Genomic DNA, 25202 nt, shown 5'->3' with positions numbered 1-25202 from the left:
TCCAAATTTTGACATATTTAGCCGAACAAGGAAAAACCTTTTCCAAAATCGCTGATCGACAAATTATCTCAACAACTTTTTCCACACAACAGCTAAAAAATGGAAAAATTTACCTAATTCTCTGCAAATACTAAAAGATGTTTCTTGACTATTTTTTCAAATTTTACGGGATTCTTGTTTTGCTTTGAAAAAATTTGGGTTTAGTGATAAACAATTGACAGAGCCCTGTCAATTTTTATAATTTCTAAATGTGAATTGATTTGTTTTAACGCTGTTTGACTAAACATGCAGCTGCTTGTATTTTTTATGCATTTAGTCAAATTAAGACGGCTTTCTTTGGAACTATCATGTAACAGAATGATTTTTGTATTTCAAAAGTTAATATTTTTGGATTAAAACTGAAACTTCACTGTCATCTCTCGCCCCCGGTACTCGTCGCGCTTATTTTGGTTTCATCTTTCTAATAAATATTGCTTCTTTGTCATTAGTTTTTAACCCCGAGACATGCGTCTAAACACCCCTAGAGACACCCCAAGAGATGCATCTAATCATGAATCTAAACCCCAAAACATGCATCTGAAATCTCCCGTAATAAAATGCGCTGTATCACAACATTCAACGGGGTGTTGTCCCACAGGGGAATTTTTCTTTTGATGCTCCAAATCTCTAGTCGTAACATGTTGGCTGGTTTGACCAACATAGGGGGAACTGCATCCATTACATGTAATTTTATATACCACTTGCAATTTCAGATTTTTATCAAACGAATATTTCAGGAGCCAACTCTCGAATTTCTTGTTGTGGAAATGATTTGAATATCACACAATTTTTTCAATCTACTTGCAAAATTTTGAGTTCGAGTGATGTTTCCTCTGTTTTGAATTAAAAACATCAATTTAAGCTCACTTTTTTGAGACGTTCAAATAATTTGAGGTGATGGTCAATTTTGGGGCTTTGCTGTAACCTTTTCCTTCGTGATTGTTTAATCCAACGTCTCATTGACAATACTGGGTGACCACTCAATGAGATATTCATCTACCGTCCAGATCTCCTCATTTTTTCTAAACGGTACATCAAAAGATTGGCAGTCACTGTTTGCATTGAAATCCTACGTAGAGTCCTTTGAATCAATTTTTTCCTATTTTGTAACAGTGCGCACACAGCTACGGAATTTTAAGATTATGCCGGTATGAGTTCATTTTGGTTGCCAATGACAGCTAGTTTTTCTATCATCGTTCACGTTTGTGTTCAGATCTAAGAAAGTCAGGTCTTCACTGCCGCTGGGTGTCTCAAGAGAGAATTGTAAGGTTTTGTGAAGAGAATTTGCACACTCAATGTAATCTAGAGGGTTCCCCTTGCCAGTGCACACTATGTCATCCACATAAACTTTGAATAATTTCCTACGTGCCCTCTGTTGTGGCTTATTTTATACATGAGGAACAGATCCATACAATTTCCTGCTTGTTCATTTAATCCTTGTCAGTGATACCCTGACGTTTTGCATGAATCTAGTTTTTGCATGATTCGCACTCCTCTATTTTTTTTCGGAAAGTAACAGGTCGATTACATTCAATGCACTATCCCTCCCTGTCAAGGATGTTGTTCTCTCTTCCCTCATTTGTTTCCTGCAAGGATTTTTCAGAAAATTTCATCCAAAAATTTTGCCAAGATCAACGCCAGTGAAGCAGCCATTGATAAAACGTCCTATTGAATGTTCCACTTTTTTTACACTTAAATTGAACATTCGTTGCGGCTAGTTTCAAAATTTTCTTCATAGATGACCTCGGAATCTAAGGAAACTCTTCACTGTAGCACAGTTCTTTAAAGTGCACTTTCGATTGCCTCGTCAACCGGTACATTGGTGTACCAGCTTTTAACATCGAGAGATACTACTATCTCACCTTCTTCAAACTTTGTAAAAAGGGAGACAAATACTATTGAGGTTCTTGTAAGTGCTAGCGAGTATTATTAGAACAAGTCGAAGCGGCGTACCGTTTTCATGTTCTTTAGCAAGTCCGTAAAACCAGGACTGGCACTCCTAAGTGTCTGGTAAAACAGTCAGGTTTCACCTATCCTTAGAGAAGGGAGCGAAACTGACGTGATTTGCTACAGGTTAATCAGCTTATTATGCTGCTGTTCGGAATTACTGGAAAAAATTTTCTTTGATGCACTCTACAGCAGGTTCAAAAGCAAACTCCATAATAGCCTACATGGATTTCGCAAAAAAGGTCTGCGACTGTTTAACTCCTAATATTCCTTTTTCAAATATATGAAATTTAGGATCAAAAAACTATACAGCAATTAGCTGTTCTATACATAGAATTCGCGAAAGCCGACGACACTGAGTTTCTCGACATACTTATACAAAACATATCTCACTTTGGAATCGTTGGAAAATTAATCTCCCTCCTCAAATCGTACGTAGTTAATAAGAAACCAAGTGTCCAAATTGGGGAAAACAGCTGTTCATACGCTAATGTCACGAGCGGTGTTCCTCACGGCTCTATGCTATGTCCACTTTTGTTTCTTCTTTTCATCGATGATCTGATTGAATGGCACAATAAAGTATGGATATGCTGACTATTTCAAAACAATTCTAACGGTCCAAAGCTCAATAAATGATGCCACAAAGAAGATTGGTTTCTATTCTGTTTCCCCTCTCCAGTGTTTTTTACGCCCCCCGTTTCAAATTATTTGTTGTTATATAGCACGTTATTATGTAAAAATAGCACGTGCGCCTGGGGGCGTAAAAAGTAAAAGCCCAAAAAGCTGGGTGTGGGGCGAAACAGAATAGATCCGAAGATTGAATCGTACCTGCAAACAAATAGGATGCAACCTAACATCAAGAAATCTAATACACTAAGTTTTAAAGGCGACCTAAGGGCAGCCCTGATGACAAAGACACCAAAATCTTTGGATACACAAAAAGATATGAACTAAAGGTATCCAGTTAACTGACTTGGAACGACACCTGCTCCAGAAGAGCAACAAAAGCAATAAAGGCCTTTACCCATTTAAACGCAGCCTTATGTTTAACTGTCTTTTTCGAATCTGTCCCTCTTTTCGAGAGTTCCAAAATAAAGCATGCCTGACAAACATATGTTTCAAGTACTTCTCAAATTCATTCAACGAACTAAAAAATTGCACATGGAAACTACTTTGCAGATGTGGGAGCCGCAACATATTCAACAAACTAAAACTTCACGAATGATCACTATGTTCAACACTGAACACTATGTTCAAAGAAGTCAAGCGGAACAGGAAGCTACCCAAAGCCTGGAAAATAGCAGCTGTTTCGCCCATCCACATGAAGGGTGAAAGTAAACTTGTCGAAACCTACAGACCAGTGTCGTTGCTTAACATTGAAAGCAAGATATTCGAGAAATGCATCTAAGAAGAACTGTCCGCGGACTTCACCAAGTTTCTTTCCTCGAAACAACAGGGGTTTGTACCACAGAGATCAATGTACACGAACGTGCTGCTATTCTTGAAGAAAATACTCGAAATGCTTGACAAAAACGTGCAGAGTGAAGTTGTCGTATTCTATACTGATTTTGCGAAGGCATTCGATCGTGTACCCCACTACGAACTTCTATTAAAAGCAGGGCAAATTGGCATTGGAGGTTGTCTCCTTGAAGTCTTATATGACTATCACTATGGACGAGAACAATTTGTCCGAGTGGACAACATCAAATCGAAACTTTTACCAGTGACAAGTGGGGTCCCACAGGGATCACTGCTCGGGCCGATCTTATTTTGCATATACATCAACGACCTGCCAGATGCCTCAGTTTTGGCGAACCCTTTATATTCGCGGATGACCTGAAAATACTCCACATTGGAACACCAGCATCCAAGTACAGAGTAAGTTCGACGAACTGGAAGACTGGGCCACCCGAAACAAAATGGGTCTAGATATTGAAAAATGCGCCAAAGTTTTGTTCAAATTTCCAGAAAGCCACTTCTACCTGTGTGGAAGTCTCCTCCAAACCTCAGCTGGTGTAAAGGACTTAGGGGTTCGGATACAATCCGATTTGGCTTGGAAAATCCACTTAGAAGAAAGAATAAAGAAAGCTAATTGAGTCTTCTATTCCCTGAGAAAAAATGTAGCCTTTAAAGTTAATATGCGCATCAAACTGGGACTTTACAAATCGATGATTCTGCCAGTTCTAATGTACGGATCCTCGTGATGTAACTTAAACCGAGGAGATATGCGAAACTTGGAACGGTTTCAACTAAAGGTTGTGTCCTGGATAACAAATAGCAAGACACTGAGTTACATCGAACAACTACGTTTGTCAAATCTACAACTCTTGCCAATGTACTATCAGTTCAATGATCTTCTACTACTATCAAGTCTTCAACAAATTCAACTGACAAATACAAAACAGCCGGTGCTGCCTGGAAACAGATCAATGAGAAGAGGCGATTACTTTGACTTAACGAAAAAACGACTCGAAAAATCTCGCGGCGAATTCTTCTTTCGCACCCAAAGGATAGCCAACAGACTTCATCACAGCATTGACTTCGGAAATCAACACGGCCTAAAACACAGAATTCTAAAGCAAATTTGGAATGATGTCATGATGCGGTACAAACCAGAAAACGTCTGCACGTGGCAGATCTGTTGTGACTCTCAACACTGCAGAGAGACATGGACTATTTTTCTATAACTTTTGATCGGGAGAAATCCCTTCTGTAAAGAAAATCCCCAACAACAACAACAATATAAACGGACTGTAAATGGGAGAAATCCCTTGAACGCTGTTCAGAAGCCTATCCTACTACTACAACTACTTCACTAAACCCGGAGTCTTAAACTAATACTAATAACTCAAAGAGCTTGAAAATGGAATGTTTTTTTTTGCTGATTTATTTATACTTCTGAGTTTGTTTGAGAGAGAAATGGTTTAATATAATGTATGACTTTTTCTACCTACAGGAGGGTTACTGCCATGAGATAGCTGGTGAAACTAATTTTAAAGCTTCTTGCTCTGTTTCGCTTCTTAGGAAAGGTGAGTTCAGTATCCTGATTGACACAGGAAGTCCCTGGGATGTGAAACATATAATGGAAAAACTGCATGACATCCCAAATCAATGTGACATAATTGATATCGTAGTGTGCACGCACGGCCATGTAGATCACATCGGAGGAATCGCGTATTTCCCAAACTCCACAATCGCCGTTGGAGCAGACATGGCTAAGCTAGGAAACATTTATTTGTCAGATTACTCAATAAAAGAAAGAGATTATCAGGTGATTTTGAAAATTTGATGGTCAACGTTTAAGGTCCTTCCCATTATTATCTCAGTTTATCGGTCATAGGGCGTATATAAAACTCCTTGTGCTTAAATCGACCATAACGGGGGGCTGCTGTAATGGGAAAGACTTGGGTTTTATTGGGCAATATGAAAGTAAATTTGGTTTTAGGTATCTGAAGGTGCGTTCATTACTTTTACGCCAGGCCATACAAATGAAGATATATCTCTAATTGCCGACGTTAAAGCAGAATCGGTAAAAAGGGTTCTTCCTTTTCTGGAAACAACTTCCTCGACAGTTAAGGTGGCTTTTGTTGGCGACCTGTTTGAGAAGGAAAATGACAATGACTCATGGCAAGAATTATCTTCAATTCCAGATACCCAGAACTTCCATCGAGAACGTATCAAAAAATTGGTTGAGGTTATTGTTCCGGGACACGGCCCACCTTTTGTTGTGACGAAAACATGAATTGTGTCTTTCCCATAATAGCCCCCCCCCCCCCCCCAGCTTAGTGGGCATGTAACCTATAGCCCCCAATCATGGTAATTATACCATAATGGGGGGCTATAATGGGAAAGACCCCATGAATCCATGAATTGAGTTGAAGTTCTTGTTCTTATGTGACCGAAATTTTAAGATGAGGCGTATGGTCAGTTAGTAAGTGTCCTAAAAGTATTTGGTTTGATCTATTTCGTCTATCTATTAATTTGCTGTATAAAATTATTTTCAGACTTGTTTCTTACTATGACGTATAAAGTGGTTGTGACGCACTTATATGGTATCAACATAAGGTAATTTAATCAGTCTTGATTGCTCAAAACATCGTTTTATGTGATGACTTTTTGATAGTCAATAGTGTAAATATAACTGCTGTGAACTTAGCAGAAAGTTTTACGTCAGAAATTACGTCTGTGCAGAGCTTGCGTAAGCCATTATAGTGTGATTACTGGTATTAGTCAGCATTGCTGCGTAATCGAGTTCTATTGGGGATGTTATACTCATAATGACTATGGTTATTTTACGAGCAGCGTATTGAAATTTCTCTTTGCTGAAGCGTTAGTTGAGAGATCTTGCTTTATTGTAACAGTTTACCTTTGACCTAATTCGCTTTCTGTTTATAATAATCAGCTGTCGATATTTGTTTTGTAGCACAGAATAAACGGACTAAAGTTCTATAAAAATGAACAATTCAGATAAAATGTACGGACAAGGAGGAATAGGATTCAATGCACCGCCGCCCGGTGGATATCCCCCACCCGGGGGTGCGCCAGGCTACCCACCTCAGCCGGGATATCCCCCACAGCCAGGATACCCTCCTCAAGCAGGTTATCCTCCTCAGCAACCTGGATACCCTCCACAGCAACCCGGCTATCCTCCTCAACAATCGGGGTATCCACCCCAGGGAGGCTACCCACCTCAGCCAGGGTACCCGCCCCAACAGCAACCGGGCTATCCCCCTCAGCAACCTGGAGCGTACCCTCCGCCTCAGCAACCAGGTGGCTATCCGCCACCAGCAGGATACCCTCCTGCGGGATATCCCCCTCCCAGTGGTGCTTATCCACCACCAGGACAAGGGGGGTATCCACCACACCAAGGTGGGGCCTATCCGCCAGCCCCAGGAGGTTACCCTCCACAAGGTGGCTATCACCAGCATCCACCTCAAGCGGCAGGTGGATTCCCTCCTCCGCAGCCCGCCCCGTCCAATCCCTACGGAGCTGCGCCCCCAGCTGCGGCGCACTCAAAACCCGAGCCACCCGTGCAGCAAATTGCGTCAATGTCGCTGAACTCGGCACCAACTACTCAGCTGCCCAAGTATACGGGTACCGTCGTACCATTTAGTCCATTCGACAAGGAAAAAGATGCTCAGGGAATGCGTGGCGCCATGAAGGGACTAGGAACAAATGAGAAGGAAATAATTGGTATCTTGTGTAAGCGTACCAATGAGCAGAGACAGCAGATCAAACTGTCTTTCAAGCAATGTTTCGGACGAGATATGATTAAAGATTTGAAATCGGAACTCAGTGGCGACTTCGAGAGGGTAATCCTTGCTATAATGATGCCCAGTGCCGATTACGATGCGGAGTGTCTGCGAAAAGCGATCAAAGGCCTGGGAACAAACGACAATGCTTTGATAGAAATTCTGTGCTCTCGTACAAACGAGGAGCTTGAAGCGGCAAAAGCGTCGTACAAAACGATGTTCAAACGTGATTTGGAATCGGATATCCGAAGCGACACTAGTGGAGATTACGGTCGTTTGATGAATCAAATGCAAAATGCGTGTCGAGACCCCGATAGCACGCCTATTGATCTGGCGAAAGCGAAGGCTGATGCACAGGCAATCTACACTGCAGGTGAGAAGAAACTAGGCACCGATGAGGAGACATTCCGTCGCATCTTCGCGACCAGAAGCTGGCCTCAGTTGAATGCCATGTTCCAGCAGTACCACCAGATGTATCATAAGGTAGGTAATCTGAGGTTTCGTTATTTGCCCGTTCTCTAAGAGAAACGACAAGATGTTCATTTGTTGCGGTTCTATGTTATGGTTCAACGATGCAATTTTAAATTGTTTTCATGATGATTAAATGCTCTCGAACGAAGCGTGAAGCCATCATTGTAGTCGAATGTGCTTGTGCTTTTTTGATTGACCAATTTCATTTTTCGACTGACTAATTACAGAATTTTGCGTGGTCTGAATTGCTTTTTCACAATTATAAGCTGCTAACTCATTTGGCGGCAGGTAACTACTAGCCGCAAATGAAAACCACACTGCATTTGGTTTAATTTCCATATTTTCACGTCGTAGTGGCCTTTATAAGTTCTTATAACATCATTTGAAACCCCTTATTGAACCCATTGCAATAGAACTAAGCCCCCCCCCCCCCACCCTGCGGACAGTCGTTGAGAGCAATTCATACAACTTAAGTTGAAGAAACTTAGGTTCGAAATCTGAAATTTCCAAAGAAAAAGAAAATTTGGTGCATTTCATTTTGTGTGTTTTATCAGCGAGATACAAATTACAGGGTAACTTGATTGGTTACACTAATATTGTTTTATGGTATGTTTGCGCCATTTCTTTTAACTACTGTTTAATTTAACGAATTTTCTCATCGCCCTGTATTGTGTAGTTCTATATTTGCAATTTCAGATACCAACGAGCATCAAGCTGGTTGTTTTAGTTTATTTTAATGTTTAGATATTGATCCCTTTCTTAACATGTAGAACTTGTTTGATTTTTCAGCTCTTCTGGTATAAGGTTCTACATTGATGCTTTCCTCGTGTTGATGGTAGTTTACCCAAAACTTTTTAAAATACATGTTTCCTTTCAATTTAATCCAAGTTGCTCCAAAACACAAATCTGTACTATAGAAATCTTAGATTAAAAACGATTTTACGATGACTCACTCTTTTAATTTCATCTCGCTCAATCGACTTTCTGGTGAGAAAAAAGCGACTTATTCTAAAACAAGCGTTATAATCTATGGAGTCTATTGCAAGAAGGGTTCAATTCACTTTAGGTGAAGAGTTTTTGCTTGTTTTAATTTTTAACCAATTTTAAAATAGCGCTGATAGTTTTGGAGCAATTTTTCTTACATTAATGAGGGATGCTTCTTTTATTAAAGGTTCGAAGTGGTCACACAATTTTCATTGACATTAAAAGTGAACATTAACAAAAAATTGTCGAGAAAGATTGTATATAGTCTTTACCACAGTGTTTATCACAGGGTTATCGTCTATGGAAAATAGTCTATCGTACTATTATCATGTATGTAAAAAAGAAGCGATAGCAAGAACATCTATTAAAAAAATGTATGACGCGTATGGGACCAAATGTGACTCGGTCTGTGGTTTTCAGCTTTCGTCAACCTGGGTGAGGAAAACTGTCAATTTTTTTGTAGGATATTGAGTCGGTTTTGAGTGGAGAACTGTCGGCAAACTTCAAGCGAGCAATGCAGGTGATTGCCCACTGTGCGAGGGACAAGCCGGACTACTTTGCAGTGAGGTTGCATGACTCGATGGCTGGTATGGGTACCGACGAGGATACTTTGACTCGACTGGTTGTGAGCAGGTGTGAAAAGGACATGGTCCAAGTGAAGCAGAGATTCCAACAGAGGTAAGTGACAATTGTTCAAATTCACTTTAGCGGAGGAAGGAGATGTATGTTTAAAGCATTTTTGTTCTGCGGAGGTATCTTTGGAGAGCCAGCCGTGTGTAGATGATGAAAGTTTTATGAAAAAGAAGAAATAGACGAATTAAAGGATTGAGCATAATTATTACTCTTAGGGATTTTTGTTGTTAATTGCTCTCAAACGAAGTTTGTAGCAATTATATTAGTCCTGTCGGTCTTTTTTATGCGATTTTTCGCTTGACCGATTTTTCGTCTGACGTTTTTGACTTTTCGTCCTCAAAAGCGGGACAAACAGGTAGCGCCCAGCGGGCATTAAGTGCTCTTAGAGCCTTTCAACCCTGTTTCAGCTCAGACTGTTTTGGAGACTTATACTTATGGTGTGAAGGGCGGTTCTTTGAGGTTAAAGACACCCCAGCTGTTGACCCCCCACCACTATTGCACCCCCCACCGCGCTGTTGCCCCCCAACCCACTGTTGTGCCCACCCCCTCCCTCCCCCGTCAGCACCCCCCCCCCTCGTGGCTACGTTCGAACAACCGATCGCTATAAACACGCAATTTTGTACTAATTTTCACGATTTTTCATTTTGTCATTTTTTCAGTTTTGTCGGCCCTAGGTGTCAAGGAACCTTGTCTAGGGTTTTAAAATAGGTTACTGCATAGTTTCTAGTCGGAAAAACGGGGTCGGAAAACGTCATTCAGGTTTTGATTTTAAGTTACTAAAAATATTTTCTTTTCGTGGGAGAGCTTTCATTTTTCAAATATGACAGATTTTAGCATTTTTTTTAATAAAACTTGCATTTTTTTCAAGTTTATAAAATTTTTTTTTATTATTTTATAGGTTTCTCCAGCCTCAAGAGCCACTCAAGAGCTTTTTTTTCTAAATGGTTTTCACAATTCATTCATACTTCATTCTAGGCCTAGTTTTTTGTTAGAATCAATTATACACTTCCCGCTAGTGGTTTTTTGTTCTCCCTAGCGGCATTTTGACATTGATTTTGTTTTTTGATCTGATTTTTTTTTTAGAAATTATTTTCCCAATTCACAATTTACTTACTTTTTTACTCTAAGTGGACAGAGTTTTTTTAAGAACCCAGAGTTGGATTGTATCGGCGCTCTGACTTTTTTGTGAGATGTTTTCACACTTTTCACGAGTTTGATCTTTCAAAACGGAATAAAGTTAGGGCCCGATGGCATTAAGTTTTATTAGACGCCTAAAATAAGAGTTGGTTTTAGTAGTTCTTTAAGAGCATAGATTGGTGCAGCTGCTGGGAAGACCCTAATTCAAGGTTAAAAGGTAAACTTATGGTGTGAAGGGCGGTTCTTTGAGGTTAAAGACACCCCAGCTGTTGACCCCCCACCACTATTGCACCCCCCACCGCGCTGTTGCCCCCCAACCCACTGTTGTGCCCACCCCCTCCCTCCCCCGTCAGCACCCCCCCCCCCCCTCGTGGCTACGTTCGAACAACCGATCGCTATAAACACGCAATTTTGTACTAATTTTCACGATTTTTTCAAGCTTTTGTCATTTTTTCAGTTTTGTCGGCCCTAGGTGTCAAGGAACCTTGTCTAGGGTTTTGAAATAGGTTACTGCATAGTTTCTAGTCGGAAAAACGGGGTCGGAAAACGTCATTCAGGTTTTGATTTTAAGTTACTAAAAATATTTTCTTTTCGTGGGAGAGCTTTCATTTTTCAAATATGACAGATTTTAGCATTTTTTTTAAATAAAACTTGCATTTTTTTCAAGTTTATAAAATTTTTTTTTATTATTTTATAGGTTTCTCCAGCCTCAAGAGCCACATAAACTCCTCTAGGGTTTGATTATAGGTTGCTGCATAGCTTCTAGATGTAATGGAATGTTTTTTTCAGGATTTTATCAGCAATTTTTATAAAAGCTTTGCTATATTTTAAAAATCTTTTTGAATTTTTTTTATCATTTTTTCCGGCACCAGGATCCTAGAGAGCTCTTCCAAGGCATGATAAGCTTTTGCTTAATTTCTAGAGTTAATGGAATGGTTATCAATATTTCAATGACTCCAGCTTTAGCAATTTTTTGATAAAATTTAATTTTTTCCAAATATTCGGAAAGTCTTTATCATGTTCCAGGTTTATGAATCTCGATGACCCAGTGAAACTATTTGAAGCTTAAGATAGGGATACTGGATAGTCTCTTGAGACAATGGAATGTTTTTGAATATTTTAATTTCTTGAATTTTAGCAAGAGTTTGTTAAAATTTGCGATTGTTTTCAAATTTGAATATTTTTGTCATTTTCTGAGTTTAGCGATCATTACTGGCCAACGAAGCTTTTCAAGTCTTTCAGATGGATTACCTAACATATTTCTAGAGACAAAAAATAGCTTTGAACATTTTCACTGCAAAATCTGGAAGCTTTTCAAAAATTTTGCAATATTTTGCAAATTTTTAAAATATCAGTTTATTTGATTTCTTTTTTTTTACTAAAAAGGCTAGAAAACTAAGTTTTCGAATCAAATCAAGCTGGCCTCACTAAACCGTGGCTAGCTGCTGATGAATTCAACCGCTCGCTGGTCGTTTGAGAGCGATTCGCCCGACGATAGTTGGTTATCTTAATAGTTGTTTTTTTTGCTGCTGGAGTTTCCTCTTGCATATTTCTAGTGAATTGCTCATAGCAATTATTGTAAGTGTGTTGGTCTTTTTTAATAGCCGCGAAGCGATAGCTGAGGTTATTATTGGTCTTCTCTTGGTTTTTTACAATTCAAGAATTTGAATTGTATTGGGGCGCTGTCTTTTAAGATATGTTCACACATTTTCATGATTTTTGAAGTCAAATTGGAGTAGTGGTTCTGGTCACGCCGAAACAGGAAGTGGAGAGAAAAAGTGAGTGGTTTTGCGGGGTGAAATTTTTCGCTCTAATTTTAAAGTAGAGTGACAAAACGGTGTTTGAACAAAAATTCGCTTTCTCGCTAATGGTATTTTGTTCACATACGGCAATTTCACTTTGGTTTTTTACTAATTTTACAATTTTTTGGATCGCTTTTTTTTCTAAATGGTTTTCACAATTCATTCATACTTCATTCTAGGCCTAGTTTTTTGTTAGAATCAATTATACACTTCCCGCTAGTGGTTTTTTGTTCTCCCTAGCGGCATTTTGACATTGATTTTGTTTTTTGATCTGATTTTTTTTTTAGAAATTATTTTCCCAATTCACAATTTACTTACTTTTTTACTCTAAGTAGACAGAGTTTTTTTAAGAACCCAGAGTTGGATTGTATCGGCGCTCTGACTTTTTTGTGAGATGTTTTCACACTTTTCACGAGTTTGATCTTTCAAAACGGAATAAAGTTAGGGCCCGATGGCATTAAGTTTTATTAGACGCCTAAAATAAGAGTTGGTTTTAGTAGTTCTTTAAGAGCATAGATTGGTGCAGCTGCTGGGAAGACCCTAATTCAAGGTTAAAAGGTAATTTTCAGGAGTTTTCGAGCCCAAAATGGTACAATTTTTCACTTTTTTAGCATTTCTTTGTATTTTTATCTGTCTTGACTTTTGTCAAATCTGATAGTCTTTCGCAAGATCTAATTACTTTTTTGACCGTTCTACGAGCTATATGTGTTTGGTAATGCACACATAAACACGCCAAATGTTACTAATTTTTGTTAGAGTTTCTATCCCCAGTGGCCAGAGCACCTCATAGGGTTTTTCATTATGCTACAATTTTGCATTTTTTTGTTATTATTGATTGCTCTCAAATAAAGTTTGTAGCAGTTATCTTTGTCCTGTGGTCTTTTTTTAATGCGATTTTTTGCTTGACCGATTTTTCGTCTGGCCCATTTGACTTTTCGTCCTCAAAAACGGGATAAACAAGTAGCGCCCAGAGGCCATTAAGTTCTCCAAGTGCCTTTCAGCACGCAAGCAAGTATGCGATTTACAGAAGCTGTTTTCGAGACTTCTACTCATGGTGTTAAGAGCGTTACTCACAGTTTGACTCCCCACACCCCTCCCACCTCAGACCCCCACACTTCAGCCCCCCCCCCCCCCCACCCCCACCCCCCGCAATCACGTTCAGGACGTAAGATGGTCCCGTGAGACCAAAGACCCCCCCACCGTTGCCGCCCATCAATCCCCTTCTCCCGGTGCAATTCCCTCCCCTGCTGCACTCACTTCTCGTCCCTTCAATTAAGCTTAAGCTAGCCGTACAAAACTGTAACTAGCTATTGACGAAGCCAATCGGTCGTTCGAGGACCATTCGACCGACGTTTGTTGGTTATGTTATAATTTTTTTCAAATTTTCTGAAAATTGTTATCCTGTTCCAAGTTATCGATCTTTATGGTCAGATGAAGCTCTTTTATGCTTGCAATTGGATTACTGGGTAGTTTCTGGTGACAATGAAGAAATTTTGTGAGAATACAAATATCACGAATTTGGCGACATTTCATTAAAATGTTCAAATTCAAAATGTTTTGTCTTTTGTGAGTGCATCGATCTTCACCAGCCAATGATTTTTTTGGTCGTGCAGTTGGGTTATTGAACAGATTCCAGAGACAAGAAAATGGTTTTAAACATTTGAATATATCAAAATTTAGATACTTTCTTTAAATTTGGCAATTGTTAGCAGTTGCCATATTTCTGAAGTTTTTTTTAAATCTTTTTAGGCTAATAAAGCTCTTTCAGTGCTTGTGCGTGGGTTAATGGGTATAACTAAAGGGATCAAAATTTGGCCTCGAAAGTAAAAGCTTCAAGAGTTTTTATATGTGTTCAATATTTGTGTTCAATTTGTTTAATAGTTTTAACTTCTAAACTTTTGCGATTGTTTTCTTTTTGATTGACATTGTTCAATTGAATTGCTGATCAGGTACAATAGTTCTAAGTTTTTCATTCAATTCTTTCGATTGTATTTTAGGACTTGTCCTGCTATGTTTTGTTTATTCCCAGTTTTTTTTTGGTGACGCGTGATTTACCTCTCGGAAATCGAAGATAAAAGGTCAAGTGAGTGCGTGTCACTCTACTTGGAGGTCTTTTAAGGTCATCTAGTAGAAAAGGCAATGATTTAAACAGATTCCTAATCAAGATATAACATCTTCGCATTTAATGAAATGACGTTTCTTTTTTCGTCTGTTTCTTTTACTATCGTTTTGAGACTGCGGATCTACGAAGCTGTTGCGGATCTTTTCTTGATTTATGCCAGCTACGTTCGTTTTTGTATGATCATTTGACTTTTCGTCCTGAAAAACGGGATAAACATGTAATGCCCGGAGGGCATCAATTTCTCTTTCTGCTCCTTAGTTTATAGTATGTGGTTCAAGGAAACTGTTTAACAGACATAAATTCCTGGTGTGAAGGGCGGTTCTTGGAGCTTGACCCCCTCCCACTTAATCCCACCACCCGTAAAGACAACTGCTTGGCTATTGTGTGAGAGGAATTCATCCGACGTTAGACGGTTATATTTACAGCGGTGGCTTAAAGTACACCGCAGTGTTATAAAGTTTAGTTAAGCAAACAAATAATGGGACCCTTGAGTGTTTTTCAGTTGTGCAGTTCTTTTCAAACGAATGCGCTGGCTTCAATTTTCACGCAAAATTTCTGCGAGAGCTAAGGCGCTCTGATTCATTAATATCAAAAAATGTATTGTCAAGCGCTCTCAAAGTATTGTCAAAAATGTATTGTCAAGCGCTTCATTTTTTCATTCGATTTTTCGCTTGATTGTTTTTTTGTGTGGATTTGAGTGAGTGTACATTTAACTGAAACTGCACTGCCGTTTTTGACTCCCGCCCTCTTTCCACTTGACTTTTTTTTACTATAATGATTGTGTAACGTGTACGGCGTAACTTCCAGTTTATAACGCAAGAACGTTTAATACATGTTGAAAATTTTCCTGGTATAGGCTTTTCGTCTATTTGTGTTAAACGAATTAATGTGACGTTTGCCAGCAAGTATAAAAAAATTATTCTCATTAAAAAAAAAGTTTGCATCGAAAGATACTTTTTGGGTATTTTTTCAGGCGTTTTTAATTTGCTGATCTCAGATATGTGTTAATTTCAGTAGATATTTTCTAAAAATCTTTCTCGGCATAACATTTTGCTCTCACAAGAAGAGCATCCAAGTTGATTTTACAAAGAATGGGAAATAATTGATTTTTTTCAAAATAATATCGTAAAGATAGGAAACATTATCTATCAAGAGTATTAGTATAATACTTATGGATGCAATTCGATTGACGTCTTTTGGGTGCGTTGGTGAGTACAATAGACCACATTGGTGCGTTTAACGGATACTATTGAGTAACTTCGTTTTGTTTTGTTATAGATACCACAAGAGTCTTGAGAAATGGATTGAAGAAGACGTTGGAGGTGATTACAAACGGGCTCTGATCGCTCTCTGCGGAAGCGTAACACGATAAACTGCTTGACCATAATCGAACCGAACTCCCCCACCTTCTTCACTACCGCTTATAGAACACCAATATCTGTGGACCTTTCCTGTTCGCACTCAAACAATTGACCCAAAACTGTCGGTTATAAACGACTTCTGGATTGCTTGAAATCAGGGAAATTTTCCTTTCTATGTTAAAAACTATCCTTCCAAACCGGTTTTGAAGTGACCATAAATCAGTCATAATAGGTTAAGCTGGAAATACTTTGATTACATTGGATCTATAACCTCCCCCCCCCCCCCCCCCCAATGCCGTTTGTGACCTGTAAAGAAACATATAACAGCTAGTTGGGTCTTCGCTCAATCCTTTTCACGCCTTATTAAATATTCCATTACCTATAAACTTTGCCCAATTTTTCAACGTTGCCCAGAAAAATAGAGGTTGATTTTTGAATAGAACATTTATTAGAAGGGGAAAATACACTATTAAGGTAGATGACTATAGGAGTGTGCTACTGTTTGAGAAGATACTTATGCGTTTTCTGTTTTCTGTGCGAATCTTATGCTTGTACTGTTCTTCTAAAGAATTTTGTAACCCGCCATCAAACTCAACATTGACGGACTGAGAAGGCGCTCAAAGCTTGGACACCCCAGTTCCAATTTAAAACTTGAAGCCATTTGGATAAAAAAACTGCTGAAATTGAGCTCTAGGGCAAAAGCGTTGGAATTCAAATGACCTGCTTAATGCTCAATTGCATGTTTTTGATTTTTCGAACGTTCTTTTCGACATAACGAGACTGACCATAATAGTACGCTTTGTTACATTATCTATTAGTTAGGTCTTAGATAATTTGAGCAATCACGAATAACAGAAGGGGGGTTGTAAAAGCTTCTATGGCTACAGAGGGCCGGGGCAGAATAGATCCGATACTTTTATACCCTAAATTTGAGTTCTAGTGATGGTATGCATAGTTTACCCATTTTTGTGGACAAATTGAATAAATTTGACCTTCTTATAGATCATCCATTTTCAGTTCATTAAGGACTTATATATAGACTAATATATACCATAATGGCTTGGATCGGTTGATAGCATTTCTGAACGCACTGATTGGCGAATGAATAATCAATGTCCAAATGAGGTAGTTGTGTTTAAACATTAATTCAGTCTTTATTGGAATTGTGTCAAATATTTCATATACAATTAATTCATCTTCTTCATTTCTATCCTGTTATTACAAAATGTCTTTCAACACAAATCATTGTTTAGCTTTTATATTGGTTGGTTACATAATACATAGAGCAGATAAAAAATCGTTCTCTAGTTTCAAAAAAAATATTAACGCCCCCCCCCCCTTTTATTTAGATTCTTTCATTTTCACAACTCAAAAATGCTTCCAGGAAGTGCCGCGCTTTCATTATTGATTCTACTTTAATGCTATTGTGTGCATGCTTTTCATGCTAACTAAAGAACAAACATTAACTGTTGCTTATAGCGCTCGTTTGGTACAATGTTGATAAAATTGCATGTTTACATGCTGTTGCATGAATATTGGAATTACATCTCAATTAGATCTTGAACATTGCAATCTTTAAACATCTCGAATGTATTAATGCTGTCGATAGGCTTATTTTACGTAATAGATCGTTTGTTGATTTTGCCTCCAATATAACTGTAAATAGATTGTGCTTTTAGAGTGAAGAATTAAGTGTGTGTGCTTGTGTCTCCCAGCATGACTTAGTTAGTTTGAAATTGTGATCTAACAGTGAAAAAAGAAGTTTGATATCAAATAACATGTACATATGCCTGATAACGCTTTCTGGAAATTATTTAAAATTATGAATTCAATCTACTACAACTGTCAACAGTTTTATGAGAGATTAATCAGAACAAGGTTGTCGACATGTAGAATAAGTGTATTCAGTTTCAGTCTGTATATTGGGCTTAATACCTAAGCTTTGTACCCCTTTTCCCCAACATTAGTTGATTTTACCAAATTTGTGGCTGAGGCCCCTCCTTTCAATGAATATTAACCAACTTTCTTTGTGATAGCGAAAGTTGAATAACTTATCAATAGTATGAATCTTTAACGCGCGATGAGTACTATAACTTATAGAACAATGGGGAACCACAATTTCGTGATTAGACGAGTCTCTGGCCTTTTTGTCATCACCCTTGCTATATAAACAATCGATGGCAGCACGGCATGAACTCATTGTAAAATAACTACGCAAATTTACCCCAGTGTATTTGCAGCCATTAGGTGAAAGTTTTTTTGCTAACTTTTGTTGAAATTAGGCGAAAACCAATTGAAATAATTTGGGACGGTACTTTACAATCCACTTGTCGCTGTAGAGTAGTCACGTGCTCTTCATAACGCCGCGGAGTTATACCCGAATCGTCACGAGCAAATCTGCGCTATGTGTATCTCCATATTTTAACCACGGAATCGAGAAACAAGTTATGTACTGTATTTTTTCTGCGCTATGTATCATAATTCTGCTTGATATAGGTATCTCTTTTTCCCTCTCAGGGTAACTCAATTACGTCGAATGTGTTTATAATCCCAATTTTGCCTAATTTTAGAAGTGGTTTATAGCTTTATTAATTGATAGCAATTAAAAGTGATTGAAAGTGGTTGAAAGCTAAATAATATACCATATAGGTCTCAAGTTTACCACGTTTTTTATTTATTTTGAATTGTTTTTCGGAAAATCGGATTGACATCACAACACCCTCCCAATATTTTTTGCTGAGGGATTTTTTAGAAAAAATGTTGTACTGTCTACGTTGTGATATTATTTTGACACAATAAAATGAAGAATGTGCTTTGAAAACTGGGTGATTTGCAGGCTGTTCTGGTCATTTGCAGAAATAAAAAGTAAAGGGCAATAAAATCCTGAAGTCTAAAATCCTATTTTCAGGTTTCTATTAATTTTTGAAAAATTCCTCCATTCTGCGTCTATGTATAGTTGTCTATGAAATCATTCTGAAAAATAGCTCCTTTCTGTGTCTTTTTTCAGGTGTCGATCAATTGATTTTATGAAAAATCCCTTCATTCTGCTCATTTTTATCATTGTCCGTCACCTTTTTCTGAAAAATCCTTTCAATCAGAAATTTTACAGTTTTCTATTATTTTTTTCTGAAAAATCCCTCCATTCTGCGACTTTTTACAGGTGTCTATCTTTTTTTTCTGAAAAATCTCTCCATTCTGTGTTTTTACAGTTCTTTTTTAGTTAAAATTCCCTCCATTCTGCGACTTCACAGGTGTCTATTATTTTTTTTCTAAAAACTCCTCCCATTCTGCTCTTTACCTTTCTGCGTTTTTCTTATAATTTAACAGGAAAGTCTCAACTTTTCAAAGAGAAATAATCAGAATAAAATAAACAGGCAAGTTTTAACGATGGACCCGGCGTTCCAGGGAATCGTGCGAGAATTGTGTCTGGCTGTTTTTCGGTCTTTCGCTTCTTTTATCTCCAATTTTCGTTCGGAAATTGCCAGATACTCTTTATACAGTTTACATTTACCGGCAACCTTCCGGGAAGGTCTGTCCTGTGAGGTATTTCAGATCTAAGTGGTGGAAAACCCGGAATCTGACTTAGATTTAAGGGAGTTGTTTCATTGGTTCTCTATCTAGTTATACCATTTTAATCCAAATATAACACAAGCGTAAGTAGTTCAAATTTCAGTTGTATTTCTGAAAATTCCCTTCATTTTTCCTGAGTGGTTTTTGAGACGTTGACACTGTTCTGAATACCTTAAAGATCAAAATTTCATCGAACGTGATGAAAAATTATTATAACAAATTTAGAGAGGAAAGATTCAAAGACCTAAAGCACGGGTTTTGATTTATAATTGAATTTATATGCATTTTTTGAGTTTTTGCATTTTAATCTCGCTGATTGATTCCTTTGGGATATTCCCAGCTAATGTCATTTGTATGCGTTGAGTTGTCATTTGGGTCTGTGAAGTTTCCGTACTGGTGGTTTACTGCTGGTTCCCGACCTACAAAACAAACATCTTTTACATAAATTCGTCCGAATTGGTGAGTAGATTGGTAAAGTTACTAAGCCCTATATGGTATATTGTTATAAACCAATTTCTCATGCTCAATTAGTAAATCGGTAAATCACTTTTTTATGCTTAAAAGCGCGCATTAAGTCACACAATTGCAGATTACAGATACATTCAATTCGAAAAATAGATACGTAAACTTAGTGAAATATTACTACAAGACTTGTCACCTCAATTCCAAAATAAAAGTTTCTCGGTTTCGCAAAAACAGTGGAACTCAGCAAAAAGCTACTCAACTTGTGTCCTAATTTTTCTTATTTTCTGGATCTATTGTTTGCGCGTTTTTTTAGTAAGGGGGAAAGTTTGGGGTATACCTCTGCGAGAACGTTAACATTCTGTTCAGATTGTCAACAAAATGTCAGCGAGAATTAAGAGATTTGAGGAGCATTACTTGTGCATGTTCTTAGCGTGACAGTGTTTCTACTTTGTTTGAGGTTGAAAACTTTGTGTCATTTTGGAGAGTAAGTTATTTTTTCTAAAATTCAACTTTTTATGAACATATATAACTAGGAATTTAAAAATTTGCTTCATATTGATTGCTTCAGTACCATATCTTTAGTTTTTATTTTCAATTTTTTAGTGGAGTGTAGTAACTCGGCTTTTTCCAAGTTAAGAATCATTTTGCAGTTCAGAAAATTTCTTAAAATGATTTTAATATTCGTCTTTGGAACAATTGATCAGTTTTTGTTAGGTTCCATTCAGTTATCCTTTGCAAATTGAACTGTTTCCAAAGGCTATTTTTCCTTTTTATGTTATTGATGTGAAATTATGAAAACCAGAGGTCGAAGCTCATAACTGAGGAACAGAGTGGTTTTTTTTCCTTCTCAATTTTAATTATAATTTTAATGCTACCTGATTTTTTAAAAGAAAACTTGACAAAAGTTTTAGCTGACAAGAATTATTCGAGAAATCATATTTCCTAATCCTAATTGTTTTTGAACCTTTTATGTGATATTGAAAAATTTCACTATAACCGGAAGTGAGGCTAACCGTGTTATTGCACACAATTTCGACAACCTTTTGCATTGCCTTTTGCGTAGATTTGGTTTTCCAATAACCGTGCTGGTACTAAACAACACTTATTAGTACTGAGTTCTTTCCCCAAGATTTCATTCCCTGTCTGATCAAGTGGAAACAGGTTACCTGAGCTGAAACCAGCGGCTGCTAAAGCAAATACGCCGCCTGTCCTTTAAAAACAATTTACGACGTTAGTCGGTTTGTTTTACATTGAAGAAATTGTTCGGACCTTCAAAATGAATTTTTGCCGCCATTCTGGTCGATCAGTTTATTTAAAGGAGGAACATTTGAACGAGTCAAACAACTAAGATTATGCAAAGACCTTAAACCAGAGGAAGAATTATTTTTGGCGTTTAAATTTGACGTTTTGTTTGACATTTAATTTGTCATTGAGTTACAAATATTCTTGGCGTTTAATTTTGACATTATAGTTTTGAATTTCCAAATTTCTCAAACTTAAAAATTTTAGGGCAATGCTTGGTGAAGGACCATATTAGCTCACAAAAAGTGATATATTGACAAAATGTTATTTAGAGTGATATATTAGTCAAATGACAGTTTTGCTCCGTTGAAGTTTTGTTCTTTTTGAACAGAAATTGGTAATTTTTTTGACAATTTCCTTATTTTAATCGTTTTTTGAGTTGGTAGCTAAACGAGTGCTGCTGATCCAGTGCTAGACTCGTTAAACAGCTCCTTTTCAACTTTCAAATGGCTTGTTTTAAAAAAATTGTTATTTCAAAACACCTTTTTTCGTTATTTTGAGGCAACATAAGTTTTATTTCAAACTTTAGAGGCCAAAACTTTGATTGCAATTATATTATTATATGATTTCCTTTACTTTTCGAGTGTGATAAATTATAAGGTTGTGATGAAGAACGTTTAGACCAAATGATTTATAGGTTGCGTTAGAACCTGATAATAATGTCAGATTAAAACGCCATAAAAATTTGGGACTAAAAATTGCCCCACCAAGTTCTTGTTGCTAGTAGTTGTTTTTTTTTCAAGCATGCTAATCAATGCCATTTAAGACGTCACGTTTCTCATTCCACGACAAAATGAGCAGTTTTTGGAGTTGTGTTTATGTTGAGCCACTTAAACTCGGTTTATGAGAACACATTTAAATATTTATAGCTGAGATAGTCAAAGTTGAAAACTGATAATCATAAAGTAGAAGTCAATACTATTAACAAGAATTCAAATAAAAAACTTCAGGAAAAGGACTTCATCGAAATGTCAACATTGTTCTGCTAAAGGTTCTGAAAGATATTGCTTTAGACAAAAAATTTGCTGATTTTGCCATCTGAATATTTTTTTTTTAAAAAATTTCAATGCTTTCTGTTAAATTGAGCTGCTTACTGCACGATGACCTGAAAAGAATTGCAAAAAACCGTTAAAAGCAAAAAAACAAATTTGAAATAGTTGACCTTATTTTCTACTTAGTTTCAACTGAATTTCTCCTGAGGGTTCTAGCTAGTTCACTACGCCTTCTAGTCTATAGCTTTGTTTCGTAGCTTATTTTAATCGTTTTGATTGCACTCAATCTAAGTATATTATACTTAGAAACCATTGAAAGCATTTTCATATCTGTGTTAAAAATGAATGGTTTCATTTTTTGAAACAAATGCACTATTATCGGTTAGAAAATAACGCAGAAAGAGATCACTTCAATTAAACTGAAGCTTTTTGTGGTATTAATTGACAGCTCCAACAATAACGCAGCTTTCTCAAAAATCATATTTGCGGAAATTTTTGTACTATTTGTAAGGAAACCTGATAAAAAGGCTCAAAACTTGCGAAATTTCTTAACTAAAAACCTTTTTTTACAAAGAACTCTGTTGATTTTGTTCAGTCAGCTTGTACTTTGAAAAATGTAGAGCTAGATTGTCTCTAAAGAAAAAAAAATAAGAAGCTTGATTTAAATTTTCGGATCTTTTTACGTTTGTGCCCCCCCCCCCCCCCAGCTTAGTGGATGCATATTATTTGCACCCCAGACGCATATGTCATAATTTTACATGGTGATTTACTATGTAATGGCACGTGCTCTGCAACGTACTGGGGGCACAAACGGAAAAGATCCAACCTTTCAACCAAATGTATTTCGAACAAAAACCCAAAATGCATAAAACACAGAGAATTTAATTTCTCTGAGTGCAAGATGCCCCCTTCCATTAGTAACTGGTTTTTAAGCAGAAATTTTTAAATTCACAGCCGTCGGGCTAAGTTTACAGTCGAAAAGATATATCACAAATTAAAGCATATACTTTGAGTAGCTACAATTCAGAGAATCACACTAAATAGTAAATCATTATAAGGTAAAACAGCAGGTGCTCGGGGGGGGGGGGGGGGGTTGCAAAATGCGATGAACCCACTAAGCGCCACAATAAGGGAAGGCGCGTTGTGCATAAATGGAACAGATCCAAAACCTAACAGACTCAGAAGTTGCTACTTAGCCAGAAGTTGACTTGCGTTGACTTTCGTCATTTTAAAACGTATCATGTTCTGACTTAATAACTTGAACCGATTGGCGGTTCTCAATAAACGCCAGAAGTTCTCTGCGACTTCAAGCAGAGTCACGTAACCATTAGTTCCACGACTCTGGTGAATTCACTAAGAAAAAGGATTTTTTCCGTTTGTGACCCCCAAGCTTAGTGGGCGCATATTTGTACCCCCCCCCCCCCCCAGATGCACGTACCATATTTTTACAATGATTTACTATGTAATGGCCCGTGCTCTGTAACTGGAGGGCGCAAAACGTTCTGGGGGGGGGGGGGGGGCACAAACGGAAAAGATCCAAGAAAATCTGGCATTTGTCAAGAACCGCAAATCACCTCAAAATCTAAGCGAAAAGTTTGAAGTGGCTTTACCACAGTCGTATTACCTTGCTTGAAATTGCAAGTTTTGAAATCTGCGACTCCATATAAGAAAATCTGTCATTCTAGAATCTAGCACTTGAGACTTGCATTTTGAAATCTTGCACGTGCTAATATAGCCAAAACTGACTAGCATGTAGCGTATAGCACCCCCTTCCAGTCATCGTAAACAGACAGTAATGGGGGGGGGGGTTATAATTTCATGGGGGGCTATAATGGGAAAGACCACATATTTCAAGCTATAAAGTCAATTTTTAGCCAAAACTGAGTGGTCATGTAGCGTATAGCACCCCCTTCCAGTCATCGTAAACAGACAATAATGGGGGGATGGGTTATAATTTCATGGGGGGCTATAATGGGAAAGACCACATATTTCAAGCTATAAAGTCAATTTATAGACAAAACTGAGTGGTCATGTAGCGTATAGCACCCCTTCCAGTCATCGTAAACAGACAATAATGGGGGGGGGGGGGGGATGGGTTATAATTTCATGGGGGGCTATAATGGGAAAGACCACATATTTCAAGCTATAAAGTCAATTTATAGACAAAACTGAGTGGTCATGTAGCGTATAGCACCCCTTCCAGTCATCGTAAACAGACAATAATGGGGGGGGGGATGGGTTATAATTTCATGGGGGGCTATAATGGGAAAGACCACATATTTCAAGCTATAAAGTCAATTTTTAGCCAAAACTGAGTGGTCATGTAGCGTATAGCACCCCCTTCCAGTCATCGTAAACAGACAATAATGGGGGGGGGGGGATGGGTTATAATTTCATGGGGGGCTATAATGGGAAAGACCACATATTTCAAGCTATAAAGTCAATTTATAGACAAAACTGAGTAGTCATGTAGCGTATAGCACCCCTTCCAGTCATCGTAAACAGACAATAATGGGGGGGGGGGGGTGGGTTATAATTTCATGAGGACTATAATGGGAAAGGCCACATATTTGAAGCTATAAAATCTGTTCCGTTGGCGACTTAATTATTTCTTGACAGCGATGGCCAGCCCGTCTCCAATATCAATAAAATTATTCAACATTCTGTCGTCTGAACTGATGCGTTTGTTGAAATTTGACACATGTGTCGTCAGCTCGTCATGCTTTGATTCGTCTTCTTCGAAGACGAGGTAGTCGAGGAAAATGTTGTCTACTAGCAGAAGGCCTTTGGGTCTCAAGAGTGGAACTAGGTTCTCGTACACCTGAAATTGACTCTCATCTATACATTGGAAAACATTAAGATCAGTTTACCGATACTGAGTTAATTTCTGATTTCCATAGTCAGTTCTGATTCAGTATATTCCGATATGAATAACCAAATCAGTACTGTCTCATGATATATCTCAAGAGTTTTTCGAGTACAAGCCTTGACATAACAAAGCCAGTCTTTGTTTTTTTTCCAAGAATTCAAAATTTAAAAGAAATCCACCATCGATTTGAAATATTGTACATTATTGTACAATATATTGTAGAAAGTTTAGAACTTGAATTTTAACCTGTAAACTT

The 25202-nt window shown here is 37.7% G+C and overlaps 3 protein-coding genes across 5 annotated transcripts in view; 2 read left to right on the top strand and 1 right to left on the bottom strand.

Moving 5' to 3' along the window:
• Positions 1 to 3992: 3992 nt before the first annotated feature.
• Positions 3993 to 5996, top strand: LOC142353256 (metallo-beta-lactamase domain-containing protein 1-like). Its single transcript, XM_075405489.1, has 2 exons — positions 3993 to 5257; positions 5432 to 5996. The coding sequence occupies exons 1-2, from the start codon at positions 4919 to 4921 to the stop codon at positions 5726 to 5728; spliced, it is 636 nt and encodes a 211-aa protein (XP_075261604.1). The 5' UTR covers positions 3993 to 4918; the 3' UTR covers positions 5729 to 5996.
• A 291-nt stretch (positions 5997 to 6287) lies between these two features.
• On the top strand, positions 6288 to 17597 carry LOC142353255 (annexin A4-like). The gene is made up of 3 exons (XM_075405488.1): positions 6288 to 7721; positions 9157 to 9371; positions 15666 to 17597. The coding sequence occupies exons 1-3, from the start codon at positions 6441 to 6443 to the stop codon at positions 15757 to 15759; spliced, it is 1590 nt and encodes a 529-aa protein (XP_075261603.1). The 5' UTR covers positions 6288 to 6440; the 3' UTR covers positions 15760 to 17597.
• A 6571-nt stretch (positions 17598 to 24168) lies between these two features.
• LOC142352951 (catechol O-methyltransferase domain-containing protein 1-like) overlaps positions 24169 to 25202 on the bottom strand; it is an 83323-nt gene continuing 82289 nt past the window's right edge. For all 3 annotated transcript variants that reach the window (XM_075405111.1, XM_075405109.1, XM_075405110.1), the window contains one exon: positions 24169 to 24898. In XM_075405111.1, coding sequence (XP_075261226.1) covers positions 24683 to 24898 — 216 coding nt within the window. In that variant the 3' untranslated portion in view covers positions 24169 to 24682. The remainder of the gene's footprint in view (positions 24899 to 25202) is intronic.

The sequence above is a fragment of the Convolutriloba macropyga genome, chromosome 14, assembly GCF_964194025.1.
Source record: "Convolutriloba macropyga chromosome 14, txConMacr16.3, whole genome shotgun sequence".
Lineage (NCBI taxonomy): Eukaryota > Metazoa > Xenacoelomorpha > Acoela > Convolutidae > Convolutriloba > Convolutriloba macropyga.
This window is presented reverse-complemented; position numbering and strand designations above follow the sequence as displayed.

Coding starts and splice junctions, on each gene's coding strand:
- LOC142353256 (XM_075405489.1), top strand. CDS start 4,919: ATGTATGACTTTTTCTACCTACAGGAGGGTTACTGCCATGAGATAGCT. Junction 5,258..5,431: donor TAAAAGAAAGAGATTATCAG/GTGATTTTGAAA, acceptor ATTTGGTTTTAG/GTATCTGAAGGTGCGTTCAT.
- LOC142353255 (XM_075405488.1), top strand. CDS start 6,441: ATGAACAATTCAGATAAAATGTACGGACAAGGAGGAATAGGATTCAAT. Junction 7,722..9,156: donor ACCACCAGATGTATCATAAG/GTAGGTAATCTG, acceptor ATTTTTTTGTAG/GATATTGAGTCGGTTTTGAG. Junction 9,372..15,665: donor AAGCAGAGATTCCAACAGAG/GTAAGTGACAAT, acceptor GTTTTGTTATAG/ATACCACAAGAGTCTTGAGA.